At 47.4% G+C, this 21,300-nt stretch overlaps 1 protein-coding gene across 1 annotated transcript; it reads left to right on the forward strand.

Annotated features, from left to right (window-relative positions):
• The first annotated feature begins 7,892 nt into the window (after positions 1–7,892).
• Positions 7,893–12,402, forward strand: KLF4 (KLF transcription factor 4). The gene is made up of 5 exons (XM_053932772.1): positions 7,893–8,327; positions 8,417–8,534; positions 8,660–9,554; positions 9,634–9,798; positions 11,291–12,402. The coding sequence occupies exons 1-5, from the start codon at positions 8,323–8,325 to the stop codon at positions 11,464–11,466; spliced, it is 1,359 nt and encodes a 452-aa protein (XP_053788747.1). The 5' UTR covers positions 7,893–8,322; the 3' UTR covers positions 11,467–12,402.
• Positions 12,403–21,300: the final 8,898 nt, after the last annotated feature.

Consider the following 21,300-nt stretch of genomic DNA (forward strand, 5'->3'; position numbering starts at 1 on the left):
TGGTTCATGACCAAAGCAGAGTTGGAGATTTAGGATCTCAGGATACTTCTGTGACAAAAATGTGAGCATTGAAAGGAGGAGCCACAGGACTTACATAGCCTTTTTGGTCACCAGAGTTACAATATAATGCAGAGCAGGACCACTTTACATGATGAAATGTGCAGCCACAGCTACACACACATGGATTTGGGTGTAAAGAAGGTGTCACTTGTCCAGCTGAGAAGCTTTTAGTCATGGCAAAATCTAGTTTAACTTTAAAAATCACAATTGGAACTGAAGGCCAGAGATGCCAGCTTTGTGGTTAAGTCCTGCAGCACTGGCAAGATTCCTTTAGGGAAATATACAAACTCTTCTTCCCCAGCCTTAGCCCACCAAAAGCTCACCCTCACAGAAGTGATTCAGTACTTCAGATAGATTTCTAGGGTCACTTTTCCTCTCTCCCTCTCTCTCTGGAGGCAGAGCTACACTCCTAATTCAGTGGGTAAGCTAGGTGTCCACTGAGTCACTGCTGCCTATTGTGTAAGACAATGGATTCGTAAAGTAAAGTAGATTTTATTGATGGAAACACGCCTTGGCAATCAGTCTTCTAAGGATAAAAATCATGGATTCGTCTCACAATGAGTATGTCTTCACTCATGAGATGCCAGCATCCAAAATTATTAACTGGTGTAAATACTCTATCTTAATTACTTGCACATTTTATTCATAGCTTTGGCTGCATTGGTTCTCTTAAGCCCCAAATCTATCTACAAAGAGCCTAGCTAATTCACTCGAGGAGACTTTAAATGAGTTCAGAAGCAAATACTTCTTTTTTAAAGTTCAGCTGTGTAATTTCTCAGCAAATGGATGGTATTCTGCCTACCATAAAAAAAAAAAATTAATGTTGCAAAACCAGGCACACAACATTTGTGTGCTAACAAACTGGATGTGCCAGAACTACAGTTGCCCATGCCACCGTCTCTTGGCCCCTTTCTCTCACTGCAGGATCACAAGCTACTTCACAGAGCAGCTCTGCATCACCCATGGATTGCTCAAGGTAGGTGTTGCTCGGTGTCAGGCAGATTTATCCCTGCACTAAATTCCACCTGGGGCTTCCTATTGACTCGGCATCCCCAAAGGCCCAGTGCCTGCCAGTAGGAAGCTCTTGGCACAAAGACTTAGGTGGAATTTAGACTGGCTGAATCTGGAGCCTAATGAGCAGCTATTCCTTATTTTGTTTCTTCCTCATTGTGCAGAGTGTGGCCCCGGGCTTCAATTACTGCATACTATTCAAACCCTGCTCAGAATGCACCATTATTAATTTCCCCATGTTTTCTCATTACTGATTTCCTATGGCACTTCTTGTCCCCTTCCCAGGGCCCTGCTAGCACAATCTCTTTGATGGCACAAGTGAACTGAGCAGTGAATCTCACACTCAGCAAGAAGGGGCAGCTTAAACTCTTCTGCTGGTGAAGGTCACCTGTGGTGAGGTGTCCCCCAGGGCAGGAACTGTTTTGTGCCACCAGCTGTCCATGGCAAAGCTTCTCGGGAAGAAATGGAGCCACCAAAACTGTCCTCCGGCTATGCCATCATTGTGCAGTGCCTATGTCAAAAATCTGAGACCAGTTGCCATATTGCTCTCATTAAGAGAGCAATATGGCAATATGGCAATATGACAATATGACTGTTATCATAGAGTAATGGGCTCCTGCTGGTCCATTAACATTGGAGCAAAGCTGAAGAAATTTATGGAAACAATGTGGAAAGCCTGGTATTTACTCTCAGAGCAAGGCAGTGCTGGTCCTTTCCCCCAGTGTTCTCCTATAATGTCTTAATTCCTGTTCAAATGAGGGAAATATTTATCTAATAGTTTCCCCTGCTGGATGCAGGTGCAGGGAAACAACAGATGTTCTTGAATTTAGCATAGCAAATAGTTAAGAAAGACAACTTGGGTGAATCAGCTGTCCAGGTCAATTTATCCACAATGCTGAGTGGGAGGAACCATTGAGAGATGGCAGAGGTGTTGTTTACTGTCCTGTGATTACCTAGCTCATTAGCACAAATCTAATTGCAAATACTCCTGGTTAAACTCAGGAGTACTTTGCTGCTAAGCTCTCTTATGCAAATTCAAATGTATTACACACAAGAAGCAGATATCTCCTGTATTTTCTACTTTTCTCCTATCTGGCACCTTAATTCTTTGTTAGGAAGCATGTCATCAATTCAGATTACATTCCTTAGAAGCACCACTTTTCCTGAAACAAAAAAAAACCTCGGAGCTCAAACAGGGATTTGAAAAATCCTCAAGGAGTGACAGCCAACTTTTCCTTGGTGGGTATTGAAACCTGAATCTCTGCAGTATCAGAACTTCCCTGGTAGCAAAATGCCAGTTTTTCTACATGCAAAAGAAACACTGAACACCAGAGCAGGTGTGCCAAACTCTCCCTGCTCCCATCAGCTTCAGCAACCACAAGAAAATTTAAATTAGTGAGGACATTGTTCCATTAATGACATCGCTCCATTTCGGAATTACAAGAGAGGGGTGAACTTATTTTATACTGCCACTGCTTGGGAATGTTCTGGGAAGCCAAATCTGCAGTAAGGTGATTCATTTTTATTAACAATGATAGATAATTAGATAAAGATTACTATTTAATAGATGAGGAACACTGAGAAAGAAGGGCCTGGGAGGATGGGGACAATCTCTTCTGCATAGTTTTTCCATGGGTATTGAGGGGATTGGGAGATCATCAAAGAGTAAATCCCCTTCTTGCAGCAAAAAGAGTGATTCTTCCAGAGACACAGATAAATTACAAGTTCCAGAGGCTACTGGACAGCAATGCCTTAAATATGCCACAGAGATAATAATGAGAGAATCTGGTCCCAAGGAAGGAAGCAGAAAGGTGAATTAATAGTAATACAAGTTCTTGGTCTCTTCAGAGACAGCTCCACAAAGCAACTTAGCCTTCTCACAGATACATTTCCTTGCATCTTCTAGCACATACCAAACCTATCACCTATCAATGGGGACCATCTGGTTAGGCAGCAGCTGGTAATTTCTCAAATTTTCTCTATTTTTCTGTGACTCCTCCATTGAGTCTGGAAAAATATAATGCATCAGTCTCATAAATTTAAAAAAAAAATCACAGACAAATAAATAACCAAGAATTCATCCTCTCTCTTCACTGTGTGTGAGTGTCCCCACATTACATGCAGGACTTTGAAAAGGATGCTCATTGTGGAGTTTTTGTTTGCACCAGTCCCACTGTGGGAGCCACTCATTTAAGTCATTTTTAAGAGTTTGGGGAGCATCTAAATTCAAAGATGGGGCAAACCCATTAAAATCGATAACAGATGGGGCTAACCCATCAGAGCAAGGATGGCTATGTTTGATCAAAAAAAAAAAAAAAATAAAAGCTCTTTGTTTTCCATGAGCAGCTCAAGGTATTTTTGCCTCTTAGAGGAATTCAACAACCCTTGGATTGTTTGAAAGCAGAAAGTTGCTGCATACAAGTGATCCTGGGTGGTGCTAAATTGTGTGAGGGCAGTGGTTACCTCTGCCAGCGGCTGAGGTTGAATGGATGCTACCAGATGGGGGAATCAGCACCTCTGGAATCTCAGACAGGAGTTATCACTGGGGAAAACTGGGAGTTTACTGGGGAAAATTCAGTGGAAATCACAACCTGACCTCTCAGCTTATCACTGCCAAGCCCACCACTAAACCACATCCCATATCCACATGTCTTTTAAACACCTCTTAGAAAAGTAACATAACTATCAACAAGATATGGCCAGGCAGGTGAGAACAAGTCTGACCACGGGCACTGCTGACATTCTTAGCATGAACATTTACGACCCCAAGTGTGCCTGTGCCATCTGTGTATGTACACACTTGCTACTGCTTGAAACCTGCCTGGAGCTGCTCACAATCTTCAGAGATGTGCCCTTTGCACTGTACTAATAATCTATAAGTATAACTGCCAGCTGAGCAGGGGTTTATTTCTGTTTAACAAAAACAAAGTAACCCATGCAGGAGCAGATAAATAAAGGCTGAGCTCAGTTGCGCTTGGTGAGGAATACACAATACACGGCAAAAAAACAAATCCCCAAGGACAGGTATCCCTGAAGGAGAGGCCAGAAGAGCAGTTTGGTGGCCATGGCTCTGGGCTGTCTCATCCTCCTGGGTGAGCAGAGATCCTGTGGGAGGAGGATGAATCCTCAGCGCTGCACTCTCCCTCTCCAGAGCATGCCTTGCACAGCAGGTGTTGGTGTGAGGTCTCAACAACTTCCCTCTCTCTTGGCTGCAGTGCAGCTAATTTGGGTGGCATGGGACATAAGAAACCCTCCAGATACTGCATCTCCTCAAATTTCACCTGCTCTCCAGAAGCCTTGTCAGGGTAAAATGTAGCACAGCACCAAGGATTATGGAATCGCTACTTTTGATGAATCAGCAACAGGGATTTTATTGGATGTAACCCAGCATCATGGGTTTGTTCCCAGTTCCCCTTTCATTATGTTGTGCCAGGAATGGAACAGGAGTCCTGGCATCTCCTGGCCCTGTAGCTGCAGGGACAACACACTGCAATCCCAAAATTTTCCGGAAAGCCATCTTCTTGTCTGACACCAGTAACTGTCTTTCCCAAAGCCTGCAGTCCCTGATGCCATCAGCTGCTCCCACAGACACCCAAATCAAAGGGGATAAACTGCACACCGAGGCTCCTGCGAGGCAGTTTGTTGAAAATTGAGTTCCAAATTTAAGCTTTAAAATAAACATATCAAGATAAACAGATTGGTCTTTGTTTCAGGCACAATCAGCTCAACTATTTTTTTCATTTTGTTGATGTTCTTAATGTTTTTCAGTGTGTGATGCCATTTCCTGAGGACTGTCTCTGCTCCAGAAACCTGTGCTCTTCCTTGGCTTCTCTCTCTGCCTTTTGTGGTTTACACACACAGGTGAACAGTTTAGCACTGACTTAGGCTGGACACTAAGGCCTTTCACTCGGTCATTTTTACTCTGCTCTACACTTGGGCCACCAGTACGAGTTGTTTGCACCAGGCAGTAATTCTTCTGCCAAAATGGGTGAGCAGCACCAGTGGCAAGTCTAGGGCAACCCCACTCCCACAGTGAGATGTGGTAAATGTGGGACAAACCTCCTCTTTCCACCTAGGGAGGGAGAGAAACACACAGAGGCCACAGCAGTCTGGCACAGCGAGGGTTGCAGCAAACTCCTTTCTGTCCCAGCACAGCATCATCTGCAAAAATGCCATTTCACATCCCAAGGCAAGAGGGGACACAAATTCTGTGCAATTCTCTATCTGTGTTATGCAATCCCCAAAGCTGGCTTTGAACAGCACAGAAACATGCTGTGTTCTCAGTGGAAGGAAAGTTTTAGAGAAAATTGGGAAATTTGGAGCAAACTGAGACTTGGGAGAAATGGTCAGCTGGCGACAGAAGGCATGTTAAAATAAATCTGTCCTAAGAAAACAGCATTTAGGTTGTTATGTAGGCTGGAAAAGCATTAGTTGTGAGCAGTTGCAAACTTCATGCATTTAATTTCCACACTGAGGACCATTAAATCTCAGTCTTTATCAGTCAAGGAAGGAAATCACTATTGTGCTTCATTAGTAAAAAAAAAAAAAAAAAGTGTTGATGTTTATATGGGATGTTCAAATGCAGGTGTCATTGGATTTACCAATTCCTGCAAGCATCCACTTTTTAAGCACCCTGTCAACACTTACACAATTAAAAATCAAGACTCTGATGAAAGTGGGCCACATCTTTTTAACATGAAATTTACACATACCTCACTCGTGTCTGCCTGAATTATCCAGAAACATGGCAATCAAATTTAATTTAATGAAAGATTGTGAAAGCAAACCTGTTTTATTTCAGTCCACAATATTCAAAACTTCTCTTCCTGGAACCCATGAAGTTCTGGCATTTATTTCAAAGATATCAGATCACTTATCTGCTTCTGAAGCATTCTTGTTCTCCTATTTCTAATAAGAGATCTGATTTTAATTTTGATGTTGGCCTCAAGTGATCCCGAGTTTGAAATTTGGACCAGGAAAATGCTGCATTGCTTGGGAGATCTGTAAATTAACAAACTTACAGTGAGAAGAAACAAATGAAAAATAACTTATGAGGAAGAAGTATTCAGAGAGCTGCAAACCCCCACATCAGGGGCTTTCTCCTGAGACTAAGCTAGAGGGGAGGTTTGGACCTACAACCGTTTGCATTCAGTTCCCCCACAAGCACTCAGAATGCTTGTCAGAGAGTCTTAGAGCACAGGCCATGCATGAGAGTCATAGCTGGGACCTACTCCGTGGGGCTGAGCAGACCCCCAGCCCTGCACCTCCGAACGGGGAAGGGACCTCCCTTCCCTTCCTGGCCCTCATCTCCCCACACTAATCCTTTTTGTACCTGTGGTTCCTGGCACATCCTCTGCCAAGACATGGACTTTGAGCAGAGGAAAAGAAAAAAAAAAAAAAAAACAAAACCAACAAAACAAAACAAAAAAAAAATACAAAAAAAAAAAACCCACACCAAAAAAACACAACGCTCTGCTTTTTAGTGCCAAAGTTATTAATAATTAACATTCATAACACAAAACCAGTAAAACCGGTTCGGCAAATATAGAAAATAAAACCCGGCGTTTTATTATTATTTTAGGGTTTAATTTAGTCATCGTAAGTTACTCGGGCTCAGGTTTGCAAATCACGCAGAGCTGGGACTTCACTCCTCCGGCCCGACCAGTTCTGGAGAGCAGCCGACGGCGCCGGGGGGCAGCGGGGCGGCTGCCGGTGGGGGACCGCCCTCAGACCCCACTGCTCGCATCGGGACAGCGCCGGGGGCTCGGGACACGGCCCGCCGGGGCTCCCCGCCGCACGGGGGGCAGCACGGAGCCCATCGGGGAGCGCCAGGACACGGCCCGTCGGGGCTGCGCGGCGCCGGGGCGCGGCGCCGGCTCGCCATTGCCCTCTGGAGGAGCCCGTGCCGTTCTTTGCGGTTGCCCGCGAGGCTGTGCTAAATTTGGGGATTGTTCTGTAGTTTTATTTAATGTCTGTCTCTTTTTTTTTTTTTTTTAATTTTACTTTTATATTTATTTTATTTTACGGACTATTCCCAGCTTCGCAGCCACCGCGCCTTCGGCACCGCCGGGAGGAGTGGGGGTTGCCCGACCGCGGCTCCTCGGACCGCCAGGACCCGGTGATAGAGGAGTCGAGAATAGCCCAGGGCTGGCACGGGCCGTGTGAAGGACCGCACCGTCGGGGCGGTTCGGAAAATGAACAAAAAGGGGAAAGAAAAAAGAGTAAAACAAAAACAAAAAACAAAACGAAACAAAACAAAACAAAACAAAAAAAAACCAAAAAAACCCCAAAACAAACAAAAAAAAAAAAAAAAAAAAAAAAAACAAACAAAAAAACCAAAGAGGAAAAAAAGAGAAAAAAAAGGAAAACGGGAAAAGAAAAATAGGGAAGAAATAAGAAAAAAATACAAAGAAAGTTAAAGAAAAACTAAAGAAAACGAAAAATAAGAAGATGCAAGGCTAGGAGGAAGGCGGAGAGGCAGAGCGCCCCGCCGGCCGCTCGGGATGCTCCGTTCCACCTCCTTCCCTTCCACGCGAGGACGATTCCCGGCGGGAGTTCCCACCCCGCCGCCGGTGCGGGAGCCCCCGCGGCACGCGGGCATCCCCGGCGCGTGTATCCCCGTGTCCCGCCCTTCCGCGCCCGCGTCACCGTCCGCGTCACGGGGCGCTCGGGGCGGAGCCCCCGCCCTTTCTGAGCACTCCCCGGACCCGTCCCGCCCCGTCCCCCCCTTTTCCCCACATGTCCGTTTTGTGTCGCCGTCGCCATGGCGGCGGGGGCGGCGCGCCCGCGAAGTGAGGTGATAAGAGGGAGCGGCGGCGACAGGACCGCGCAGTGCCGAGCGGGGCGCGGCGGCGGAGCGTGCTCGGCGCATCCCTCCTTCCACCTACCCCTCTTTCCCCCACTGGCACCACCGCGTCCCGCCCGTCCTGCCCGGCTCCCCACATGGCCACGGCTCCTCGGGAAACGTCTCACGCCGCCGCCCTGCCGGTGCCGGAGTCGTGTTGCCGGGCGGCGGCCGCCGCCTCCTCTTCCTCGTCCCCGCGGCGCCGCTAGCGCCCCGCGCCCCGCTCCGCGCAGCGCCGAGCTAGAAGAAGCAGCGGCAGGGCACTCCCGCGGCACCGCCCCGGCGGCGGCGGTGCGCCGGCTCCGCGCGGCTGGACGGCGCGTCCGTGCCACCTCGCCTCCCTCTGCTCCGCGCCGGCGCTCGGGACCACGGCGGCGGCGGCGGCTCGGCGGGACGCCTCGGCACGGATGCGGTGGGTGCCGGGTGCGGCTGCCGCCTTCCCTCCCTCCGTCCCTTCCCTGCCGGGCCGCCGGCTGACACCGCTGTGTCTCCCCACCGCAGGCAGCCCCCCGGCGAGTGCGAGATGGCGCTTAGCGGCACGCTCCTACCCTCCATTGCCACCTTCGCGGCGGGCGCCGCGGGCCGTGAGAAGGCGGCGCGGCCCGCGGGCCCCGGCAACGTGAGTATCGGCGCCGCGGCACGGACGGGGCCGGGCGGGACGGGACGGGGCCGGGCGGGGCGGGGGCCGTCGGGGCGGGCGCGGCGCCGCGCGGCCGGGGCTGAGCCGTGCGAATGTCCCCGCAGCGCTGGCGGGAGGAACTGTCGCAGCTGAAGCGGCCGCCGCCGGCGCTGTCGGCGCGGCTGGTGGAGACGCCACCGTCGGAGCTGGAAGGCGCCGCCGCTCTCGGGCCCCGCCGTGATGCCGAGGAGTTCAATGAGCTGCTGGACTTCGACTTCATACTCTCCAACTCGCTTATGCACCAGGAGCCCGCCGCCGCCGTAGTGGTGGCCCCCGCCGCCACCCCGGCCCCCACCGCCAGCCCCTGCCCCGCCGGGCCCTTCGCCTACCCGCTGCCGCGGCCCGAGCCTGCCGGTCTCCTCTACGGCGGCGGCGGCGGCTGCGACGGGGCGCCCGCCGCCGGGTCCGCCGCGCCCTTCAACCTGGCCGACATCACCGACGTGTCCCCTTCGGGAGGCTTCGTGGCCGAGCTCATGCGGCCAGACCTGGACGCGGTGTACCTGCCAGCGCCGGCCGCGCTGCCGCCCCTGGGCAGCCTGCAGGGCAAGTTCGTGGTGAAGGCGGTGGGCGACTACAGCCACCCGGGGCTTAGCCCCAAGAGCGGCCCCGCCGCTCCGCCGTCCGGCTCCGATGGCCCCGGCGCGCCCTACACCTCCCTGCCGCGGATGTGCCCCAAAATCAAGCAGGAGGCCGCGCCGCCGTGCACCCTGGCACCACCGCCGCCACCGCACGGAAGCAGCCCCCGAGGAGCGCCCCAGCACGACTTCGCCCTGGGCAGCCGCCCGCTACCCGCCCGGAGTACGCCGTCACTGGGGCCCGAGGAGATGCTGAGCGGCAGAGACTGTCTCCCCGCCACACCAGGGCTGGGCCACCCGCCGCTGCCCCCGGGGTACCCCCCGGCTCCTGGCTACCCCACCTTCCTGCCCGAGCAGCTTTCTCCCAGCGCGCTCCAGTACCAAGGTGAGTCCCTGCGGTGCTGGGGCAGCAGCTGTCCCAGCTTGGGCGCTGGCTGTGCTCACCCCTCCCTGTCCGCCTTTAGAGCTGATGCCACCGGGGAGCTGCCTGCCTGAGGAGACCAAGCCTAAGAGGGGACGCCGGTCGTGGCCTAGGAAAAGGACGGCCACACACACCTGTGACTATGCGGGCTGCGGCAAAACCTACACCAAGAGCTCTCATCTCAAGGCGCATCTGAGAACCCACACAGGTTAGTCCCAGCGCCGGGGTCAGGGGGATGTCCTGGCTTGAGGGGCACGGGGTATGACCCTTGGACAGTGGAAGGGCGTGAGCACAGGAGCTGGGTTAAAAGCAACAAGACTTTTCCTTGCTGGGTTTCCGGGCTATTTTTTTTCCCTTCCCCCTTGGCTACGTGAAGTCCTGAGCAGTCTTAACTTATTGGCTTGACATTTTGCTTAATGGTTCAGAGTGACTCAGATGTGGGAGCGGGTGGGTTTCTTGCCAAGTCAGAGTTCGTTACTTCTCTCTTGCTATGTGGCTAGCAAATTAGCAGGTAGCTGGCAGCCGGCTGGGCTTTGTTACTCTGAATTGTGTTGGCCCACTTCTGAGAAGGCAGCAGCCCTCTCTTGAAGATAACTACTTTCTTTGCTGGTGGTTATGTGCTTCACACACTCACTCCTGTCTTGTCTGGCTGTAAGGGCAAGGGGTTGTGCATTTCTGCAAGCTGTAGCTCCCTTTTTGGGAAAACCGAGATAGATTCCCTGAAGAGAAGAGGCTTTCAGCTGAGCTGGCAGCACTGATGGGGTGCCTCACCCACTTGTAGGACATCTTCCCCTGCACCAGCAGAGTTTAACTGTTGATTGTCCACTGCTAGAATTGGGATAAAATCTGCCCAAAGTGTGTATGTGAGTCCAGTCTCTAACTCTGCAGCTGAGTGCCGAGTTGCAGGAACTGAGCTTGTGAAAGCAGGCACAGCACATGGGTTTCGCCAGTGTGGGCATTCCGTAACAGTGACTAAATAACCTGGGAATTTGCCTAATTTGAATCCCTGGGTTGTGAACCTGATTCAAAACTTTCTCCTGAAGGGGAGATGGGAAAGGGAAAATATACTGGCTCTGCAGTAGTTAGGCTACGTCTACAGGTAATGGCAGAAAGGGGAAAAAAAATTGGGCAAATGATGAGTGAACATCTGTCCCAAGCCAGTCAACACCATCCCCAGGATGTGTAAGACAGGCAGTTTGTAATTGTTGGGGAAGCTCATCTTGCCATCAACAGTAGTTTTTGTATAATGAAGACACTAGCAAGGCTGAGTCCTTAATCAGGCCGAGCTAATGAAAACAGTTTCCGGCTGTTTTTTCGTTCTTGAGACCTACAATTATCTAAATACGTTGTCTGCTGAGCTATTTCTGGTTGCTATTTGATTGTGTAACACCGCCAGCAAAAACACAAACTCAGGTGCTCTGAAGTCTCATGTGCAAGGCAATGAAAAGGAGCATTTTATAAAGTGAAGATTTAAGTGACACTAGCATTTCATAGCACCTGTACATCTTGAAAAGACAGCCTTGCTTTTTTAGTCTTTGCAGTTTGTTTGCAACTGCTTCATGAAGTTCATTGCATTTGACCACCCTTTGTTTTTCTAGGACAGCTGCTTGAAAGAAGGTGCTAAAAGTGGTAGCCACAAAAAAAACCCCAAAACCCTAACTCACGTGTTCACTGCTTGTTTTTTGGGTTTTTTTTTACAGGTGAGAAGCCTTATCACTGTGACTGGGAAGGCTGCGGGTGGAAGTTTGCCCGATCCGATGAACTCACTCGTCACTACAGAAAACACACAGGCCACCGCCCTTTCCAGTGCCAGCGCTGTGACAGAGCTTTCTCCAGGTCGGACCACCTTGCCTTACACATGAAGCGGCACTTCTGATGTGGGAAAGCAGTGGATCTTTCCCCCGACTGCTGCAGAGATTCAGTATTTACAGCACAAGGACTGTCTTCCACAAGATGGGGAGAACTCATTTTAAGCACTACAGATAATCGAGGTGAAGTCTTCCAAAGAGTGGAAAAGAGGGATAACTGTATACGGACATTGCAGCTTTCTTTTTTTATAGTTATACACTTAAGAGAACCAAAGACATTGGGGGTCAATGACTGGATCTTCTATCATTCCATTTGTAAATCCAACTTGAATTATTTCTGGACTACAGAATGCCAAGGAGTGACTGGAAGTCACGGATATCAGGGTTAAACAGACTGTATGTAGTTTGGAGGGTGGGGATATTACACAGGGAAATTACATTCCCTTAATTTCCTTTCAATGCAATATTAGATGTACATGTCATCTTGTACTTTCTTTTTTTTTTATTTTTTTCCTTCTAAAAGCCATTACAATGTTAAAAGAGGAGGAAAAATTCAGGTACAGAATTATACTTTAAAAGCCAATTTCGTGGTGCTTAGTGACTGTTGGTTCTAGAGGTACCAAAAACAGGAAGCCAAAGTTCTCAAACTGCTGCATATCTGACAAGGAACTATTTTTTATCTTCCGATAGCCAATTATGACCTAAATCAGGTGAATAAACCTGGTTTATTTTTTTTGTTAAGAAGAAAACTTTATGCAGACAGTCTGTAATGCACTGTGGTTTCGATGTGCAATAGTTTGTACAATGGTTTATTCCCAAATATGCCTTAAGCAGAACAAATGTTTTCTATATAGTTCTTTACATAATAAATATGTAATATAAATTTAAGCAAACTTCTATTTTGTATATTTGTAAACTACGAAGTAATAATGAACATTTTGTTGGAATTTGTATTTTGCGTATTCAAGGTGAAAATAAGTTTTAAATAAACCTATAATATTTTATCTGCATGGTTGCTCTAGTTTTTTCCTGTGTATGAACATGGCCAAAGAAAGTTTGTTAGTATTTGTTGGTGGTTGACTTTACCAAGGTGAAGAGTGGGTAGTGGCAAATCCTTGTAGTCTCAAGACTCTGAAAGACAGGATTGTGTAAGTACAGTGCTGATGTAACATCTCGTTTTAGGGAAAAAGGTGTATGGAAAGTTTTTGCTCTGGATGTTGAGTTGCTGCTTATCTCACCTGCGTGGGTAAAACTGTAATTTACCATTTTTAAAGTAACTGAGTTTAAATTATTTTTTAGAGGACATAGTTCTGTTGAGGATATAAGACCTTGTGCATCTAATGATAACAAATCCTAGAAATAATTTTTTTTTTCCTTAGCAATCTTTTCAGCAATTAAGGATTCCCCTCTTCATTGCCTTGGATTTCTTAGGCAAGCCCGTGTAACCACCTTAGTGTGAGCAAAGGAAAACCCACACAGTAATGTCGAGCAAAGGATTGAACCTGGCTTGGAGGATAAAGGGCACATGCACAAAACGCTGCTTAACCATCACCCGCACGGAGTTTTCCTTTGAAACCTGCTCTGTCCTGGGAACCCAGTCACTCAAGGAAGGGCCAGGATTCCTGCAGGAATGCACACGTAGCCAGGGAAGGCTGACCATGCAGGGACTGAGGACATGTTGCTGCGAGGTCCCCGGCGTCCCTACAGCAGCACGTGCCGTGCTGCAGCTCTGGGGGCGGTGAGCCTGCCCCGGGTCACTGCCAGCCCCGTGGTGCTTCTCCTTTGGGACCTCATTGTTCCAGCTGCCTTACAGATTGTGTAGCAAACATGATTTCCACATTAATGCCAGGTGAATAGGATCTGGTTTTCTCACTACGCTTCGATAAAAGGGAAGAAGCGATTCCTCTTCAGCTGATTTGTAATGTCTGTCACCTACAAATTTGGGTGTATGTGGTGCCCAATAAAGCTGAGGAAAAAAAACAGCAGGCAAGAGGCTTTTGTATCTTTGTACTACTTAAAACAAAAGTGGCAATATCAATTTTTTATGTCCGAATGTGCCTTTGGAATGCTACTAAAGTTCACATTTCGATGTGGTGTTTGTTTGGGGACCGTTGCCATTTCTCCCTCAGTTTGTGTAAGTATTATAATGATGCAGAAAATATTTCTCACCCCTTATCGCCTAGGCATGCTTTGTCTGAAAGCTATCTTTGTTGACTTGGTTTGTAGGTAACACAGGGAGTAGGGAATGTCTTGTTTGGTTTGCAAATAGCAAGCATTTAAAGCTAAATTAAAGTTATGAGTCATTCTTTATCTGAAGCTTTTTCCATGTGAAAACTTTTTTACAGTTAAGCCAGGCATTTTTTTACCTCCTCTGTTGCTCTGCCTGTGAATTCTGGATGAGAGATCCAAGGTCAGTATTGAAGCTGGCGTGTGCTGAGGGCCTGCAATGTCGTTGTCCCATCCGATAATGCCAGGGCAAGCTTGGTAGGTGTAAGATCTCCTTTGTATGGCTGCCATTCAAAACCTCTTACATACGTGCAAGATCTACGTTCTAGCACATCTTTAAGTACTGAAATCTGAATATTTCATCTGGGAAACTGGTTTCTTTTGCTTTTCAAGCATTATGTCATTATGCACCCTTAAGAATTTTGTAAGGCACTGTAGCACTTAGTAAGGCATTATCTGCTTCAGCCAGCTTCAGTTTTTGCTTGATGTTTTTATGGACTCTAGGTTTCTAGTTGCATGAACAATGGTATTCTTGAAACAGGGCATTGTTTCCTATTCCACTTGATTTTTTTTTTTAATTCCCTTTTTTTCCCCTATCCTAACCAAGCTCTTGTCGTGTATGAATTTCCAGACTGAAAGAGACAGGACTGTAACTTTGTGTTTATAAGGAAATGCTGCTATGTCTTTAACCATTTCCAAATTGTTATTCCTATACTTTTTTGGGAGGACGAGCTAACTGCTCGCTTTTTGCCATACAGCATTCAACATGTGAGAGGCAGTCCTTACTCTTAAGGAGTTCTCTGGGGGAAATACTGAAATGAGCAGTGCTCTGGTAAGTAGAGCTGGAAGCAGCACGTTGTGTTTGCCACCTGTTTCATTGTGTCTGGGATCCTGGAGTTGCACTTAGGTGCAGGATTGCACATGGATGCGCTGAAACAACATATGTATCAAAAAGCGTATCTCATAAAAACATATGTAAAACACCAAGAAGTCTTGTAAGTATGTCTTGAAAAACAAGATTTGTTTAGTGTTGCTAAAGCTGTACTCATGTGCCACTTTGCTGGGGCATCTAAAAGTCAGGGTTTGAGGTTATTAGGGGTGGCCTCTATGACATGGGGTGAGCACCTCCAGAGCTGCCCCAGAGCACTATTTCAGCTACTGAAGGCAAAATCTCTTGCGGCAGGGAGTTATCTCTGCAGTCAAACTACAGCCTTCCTTAATCCTGCTCACCCCTAGCCCAAATCCCTCTGGAGCACACTTAGCATGTGTAGATGGAGCTGCTTAAAACAAGATGGCACATGCCTGCCTGCTGAGTGCCAAGTATTCAAAAGTGGCACCAGAGTAAAAATCTGCTCAGAGCCGCAACTGCCATGCACTTGTCTGCTGTGCACCATGGCCTGGGAGCCTGGGTTTGTAACTCAGCATGAGTGGCTTCAGCCACCCACTGTCACACAGAGGGCTACTTGCAAGAGAGTTTACTTATCCCTCACGGTGGCTACAGATCCTGCCGCAGCTGAACTCAACTGTGAATCTGACAAGGATTTATATTAAGCTGATATGAATCAGTGAATTTCATTCTCCTTCTCTTTAATAAGGAAAGATCAGAGACTGCTGTGGTTAATCACCCCGAGTGCTAACGGTCCGACAGAATTAGTTTACACAGGTTTCCTATGGGAGTGTGCTGGATCTTGGAGCTAACCTGCTTTCACTGCAGTCCCTGGCAGGCACTCTTAATAGCATTTGAATGCAAGAATTTCTAAATTAACCTGTGTCTCTCCCTGGGCTTTCTTCCCTTCAGTGCAATTGGGTCACATGCTCTAAGGCAGCAGGAGAATAGGAATGGTTTACAAGCTGGGGACAGACAGAGCAGTGGTTACACCACTCAAGTACAACTCGGGCAGGGATCTGCATGTTGTAGAAGAGCTGGTAGAAGGAAGTAAACTCAAGGTATGGAGAGCAAAACTGATACAGAGAGGAAGAGGAACACCACCATCACCACCACCAGCGGCACCGCCATGTGTTGACTCAGGCTTGCCAAGAGAGCACCCCAGATTAAATAGCTGTACTTAGGCTCGGTGGATGTATCTCTGGACACCAAGAAAGATGAGTGTGTACTTAAAAGAGGGGAAGGCCCATCATTCACCGAAATTTAATTGAGGTCACATTGGCTTGGAGCCACAGGGGAACACACCCACATTCCCCTGTCTGCTGTACACCTGGATGACTCACGTTTCGTCTGCCCTTCGCTCTTGCCGTGACTTTACCAGGGGAACATTTTCATTATTGCTGAAGGCATTGCCACTGAGCGCAGAAATTGTCTCTGCGGTGTGGAAGTGGGCGGTGGTGGTGTATCTGCAGCCTGGTTCTCCACCCTGGATGCATATAGGTATCTGTTAGTCTCTTTTTCACCTTTGGATGCATTACCTGTGAGCCCTCAAGGCTAGAACCTTAATGGTGTGAAAGACAGGAGGGGGAAAAGTGGCTTGTGCTTTATTAATGCTTATTCTATATTTAGAGCATGCATTCCCAGAGATTTACAGGAGACAGGTGGCCCTAATAGCTGCTCACAAGAGGCATTAGACAGCTGCACCTTTTCCCTTCAGTAATGATTTCCGTACTCTTGAAGCTGTGACTTCTTTTTTAACTGAGATGGTGATTTTCACATAGACCTGGCTAGCTTGGGGTCAACCTCATGACTTGCTAATTAAGAAGAAGAAGTTTTAGGGAACATGGAAAATGCCAAGCTGCTTTCACTGTGAAACCTGGGTGAGCAGAAGGGTAATCATGTGCTGCTATCACCGCAGCCATCTTGCTGCAACCCTGAAGTTTTGCATGGTTTTGCTTTGGGTACAGCGTGCTTGTTTATCAAGCACAAGCTAAGACTTGCTTAAATCTTGCCATTCAAGTTCTCTACTGTTAAAACTTTCAGGCTTTATTCAACAAAATAATCCAGCTTTCCTGTGTTATTTGGTTTCAGGCCTTTAATTTTAAGAACAGATATCCCACAGTTTACCCAGAATGATTTACCCCACTACTGCCACAGCAGTTAGGAAAGATCTTACAGGAAAAGCCATGCCAGCAGCACAAAGGGGTTCCTTTACTGGGAACCTCCTTGATGGTGCTGAGTCTGTTTGTGCATGTCCCAGTGTCACAGAATCACAGAGTCACAGAATCACAGAATAAGCTGAGTTGAAAGAGACCCTCAAGCATCATCAAGTCCAGCTCCTGGCCCTTCACAGAAATATCTCTGAGTCTCACCATATGCTCAAAAGTATTGTCCAAATGCTTCTTGAGCTCTGTCAGGCTTGGGGCCGTGCCCATTCCCTGGGGAACCTGTTCCAGTGGCTAAACACCTTCTGGGGGAAGAACCTTTTCCTGATATCCAACCTAAACCTCTCTGACACAACTTCAGGCCATTTCCTGGGCCCTGTCCCTGGTCACCACAGAGCAGAGATCAGTGCCTGCCCCTCCTCTTCCCCTCATGAGGAAGCTGCAGAGCTGCACTGAAGTCTCCCCTCAGTCTCCTCCATCTCCATAGACCCAGTGCCCTCAGCTGCTCCTCATGGAGCTTCCCTCAAGGCCCTGCACCATCTCCATGGCCCTCCTCTGCACACTCCCTGACAGTTTAATGCCTTTTTAACCCTGTGGGGCCCAGAACTGCACACAGTATTCCAGGTGAGGCTGCCCCAGCCCAGAGCAGAGCAGGACAATCCCTCTCTGGCCCAGCCGGCCATGCTGGGCCTGGTGCCCTCAGGACAGGGGTGTCTCTCCTGGCTCCAGGGCACTGCTGGCTTGTGTCCAGCTGGCCATTGAGCAGGAGCCCCAGGACCATCCCTGTTGCATAATCTGTCACTTTCACCCATTAAACTCCATATAGTTGTTGATTGCCCAGGCATCTCATTTGTCAAGGTCTCTCTGCAGGGCCTCCCTACCCTCAAAGGACTCAGCTGCTCCTCTCAATTTCGTATCACCTGTGAACTTGCTCAGTGTCCCTTCCAGTCCTGTGCCCAGGTCATTTATGAAGATGTTGAAGAGCACAGGGCCAAGGATGGAGCCCTGTGGAACCCTGGCAGGAGCAGAATCTTCAGTGTGCTTTCCCTTCCAGCCCTGGAAAGGCTTGGGAAGGCTCTCTGATTTTGCTGGCCTGAGGAACCAGACCTGCATTTTCCACATGGGAAAACCTGACTCCATGGGCTTTTGCCACTGAGTCCACCCTGTGCTTCCTGATGTGTAGAAATTCTGCAGAGAGGGCTTTTCTCATGCGTGGAAAACGGCTTCTTGAGGTTCCTGCATGAGTTTGGTTTCACACACCAGGCCTCTGGGAGGGTGCCATGGTGTCAGCACTTTCAGAGTCCAGACCTCATCTAAGGTCTTCCTCCTGGGGGGATCTCCTGGGGGCTTAGCACCTGTTGTTCTTATGTTCCTCTTTTTTGATAAAAATTAATATTCTGAATTTGTATGTTGATAAAGTACTAGGGGCAACACTGATGGCAATTACTAAACCATGCTGGAATTTACTTTTCAAGCTCTGGACGAGGTTTTATCCTGTGTTCAGCCTTGAAACATACTGATTCAATAATGCTGTTGGCAACGTAAGGGGGATGCCCAAAGGGATGCATTTGTCTTTGCACTGGGATATACAAGACTTGGCTGTCCATTCTCAGTTCCCACATCACACTGTTTCAGCAACAGACTCCCCTGGCTGACAAGGGATGGCTGAATTTGTTGGCTGTGCAGCAGATTATTATTTGGGTTTCAAAATATCAAAATGCTTTCCAGTGGAAAGCAAAATAACTTCGCCACTTTCAGCCTTCCTGCTTCCCCAGTAACTGTTCATGCTCTCTGCAGCTTTAGAGAATATTACAATGCTGCTGTCGCCTGTACACGATGTTTGGCTACCTTCCTTCTGCAAACACCTTCTAACCAGCATTCGCTTTGACAAGGCTCCTATGTTCACAGTGTAAAACTCACTGCCAAGGCTTTCTTTGCAAAGAGACCTGCATATAACTGTGCTGCAGAGGAGCACAGGACAGAGCAGTGGCCACTTCTGTCTGGCCATGGGTGTTCTGTCCCAGCCACTGGCCAGAAATGGGGCTGAAAGGCACAAGTGGCCCTGTGATGGGCGTCTCTGGGGTGATCCCACTTTGCTCTCCCTGGAAAACTCCCTTCCAGGGAACCCTGATGATTACAGGTTTGTTCAAGCTCAGGAGCCTAAGAAGCACAGATGCCTTTCCAACCTGTGTTTGTTTTATGCTGTAGCTCTGCAGATTCCACTTAATAAATATTTGATCCTCTTTGGTGCCTTCCTGAGCTTATGGCTTCTGAGGGACCTTCTGGCAAGGAGTTCCGTGATTTATTTTGAACTAGCCTAAAAATATAGGTGGTAGAGGGGAGAAGAAAAAAGGTATTTATTTTCTGTAGTCTCTGAGGCTGCTGCCTTTCAGATTCCTGCTGTTTCCCCTTTTCTACACACTGCAAAGAAGGAAAGGATTTAAGCTCTAACTCTAACTTAGCCTTGAATTTGTTGTGTACTACCAAAGGCTGGAAGGATTTGACTTTGGTTGCGTTTTTTAATGAATAATTTGTGAAGAGAAAGTAAATATGAATTTTTACATATGGATGAGTTAATCTAGTCTACTGTAGAATGGAAGAATGCCAGGATATTTAGCATAATATGATATTTCAGTCAATATTTACATGGTGTTTTGGTTTACTGGTTTGATTTTTTTTTCCAGGACATCTGAGAAGCACCTACCCATCAATCTTTTTTTTTTTTTTTTTTTTTTTTTTTTTTTTTTGAGGGCAGGTGTTTCTTCAAATTTTATTCAAAACAGAAAAAAAATACTTTTCAGGATTTTCTTTGTTACACCTTGCAAAGTTTCATGAGTAGACTGTTTGTCAAAGTGTTTTCCAGCTCATGTACCTAAACATCCACACAGGTTGGAATAACTCATCATTTATTTGTACAGCTTTATTACTGAGGCATTATTAATGATTGTGGGGTTTGTGTATTTGTTACTGTTATGTTTACTGTTACGTGGAAAGGGAAACTGACCACAGCAATGTTTATTGGCTCAAATCTAACTCCAGGTTTTTTCTCTTTGATTACACTTTCAAAAGCCTGTTTCTGCACGTCTTTCCCTGTTGTTGTGTCCCAGGTCTTGAACAGCAAGTGTCAAAAATGCAGTGTCCTTTTGTACTGGGTACTGAAATTCATTCCAGGTGAGAGAAATCTCTTTCTAAGAAGTGATCTAGGTGTATCAGGGCTGTCTGGGAATCTGACTACTTCATTAACAAACCAAATGTGTTTGGTTGCAGGTAAATCCCCTTGGTGAGATGAGGTTAGGGTTTATGCTGATTTGGGGCTATGCAAATGAACTGCATAAGCAAATCCAAAGCATTATATATAAATAGGTAGCACTTTGAAAAAGTTTAAGATCCAAATCTTCAGGGTCCAGCACTGGAAGTTGTGTGTGAACAAGGCAAAGGAGGTGGGGAGGGAGCTATGGGAGAATACAGAGCAAAGGAATGATTTAAACATTGGCCAAACCACTGTGTTAAGTCAGAGGTTTTCTTTGACTGGCTTCTCCCAGCATTTTGTTTTGTGCTAAACATAAGGTGCCACAGTTTACATTTAATAACTCTGTCCAAGTTAGTAATTGACATAAATACTGACTGTCCATGAACAACATCCCACTAGACAGCACAGAAGCACAAGACAGAAATCTCTTCCTCTGCAGATGTATATCATATATAAAACTCAGTGCATTAATTTCCTCAGGGAAGGAAGCACAGGGAAGTCACTCAGCAGATTTTTTTCAGCCTTTCCTTGACTGTATCTTTGCACTGCATGGCTACTGGGAGCAAGATGACAGCAGACAGACAAATTCCCAGGATAAGTGCTGGACTGTCTTTTCCTAAACAGGACTAACAGCCAGCACTTGGAGGCACACAGGGTCCACTCTGCCACTGCCTGGCTCTCGAGACAGGGATGGGAAAAGAGGAGAGAGGCTGGTAGGAGGAAAATTGACAGGCAAAATGGCTCAGCAATGCTCGATGGAGTAACAGCTGCTTTGATTTCCTCCGCCTTCAAATACAAATGTCTCAAACCCAGAGCTGTTTTGGGCAACAGCAGATGATACTTCTTTAAAGTATGGTAGGTCTGCTGTTGGTTTTTTTTTTTTTTTCCTTTTCCTTTTCCTTTATTTTCCTTTTCCTTTTCCTTTTCCTTTTCCTTTTCCTTTTTCTTTCCTTCTTTCCTTCTCTCTTTCCTTCCAAACTTCTGAACTTCCTTCCAAACTTCCTTCTGAACTTTCTTCCAAACTTCTTTCCCAACTTCTGAACTTCCTTCTGAACTTCCTTCCAAACTTCCTTCCTTCCGAACTTCTGAACTTCCTTCCTTCCGAACTTCCTTTCGAACTTCCTTCCTTTTTCTTTCCCTCTTTCACTGAATCATTATTGTAGAAAACCTTTGAGATCCCTGAGTCCAACCTTGCCTTCCCTTCCTTTCTTCCTCCCTCTGTCCCCCCACACTGTGATTGCAATGACACCATCTAACACTACCAGTTTATTGCAAGGGAATCTGCAATTTTGCTTTGGAGCCAGGCTGATAATTTTGTTTGGGAGATGGGGCTCTCACTTTACATCTGGGTACTGTTCATAAAGATCCACTCCCT

The sequence above is a fragment of the Vidua chalybeata genome, chromosome Z (genome assembly GCF_026979565.1).
Source record: "Vidua chalybeata isolate OUT-0048 chromosome Z, bVidCha1 merged haplotype, whole genome shotgun sequence".
Classification (NCBI taxonomy): Eukaryota; Metazoa; Chordata; class Aves; order Passeriformes; family Viduidae; genus Vidua; species Vidua chalybeata.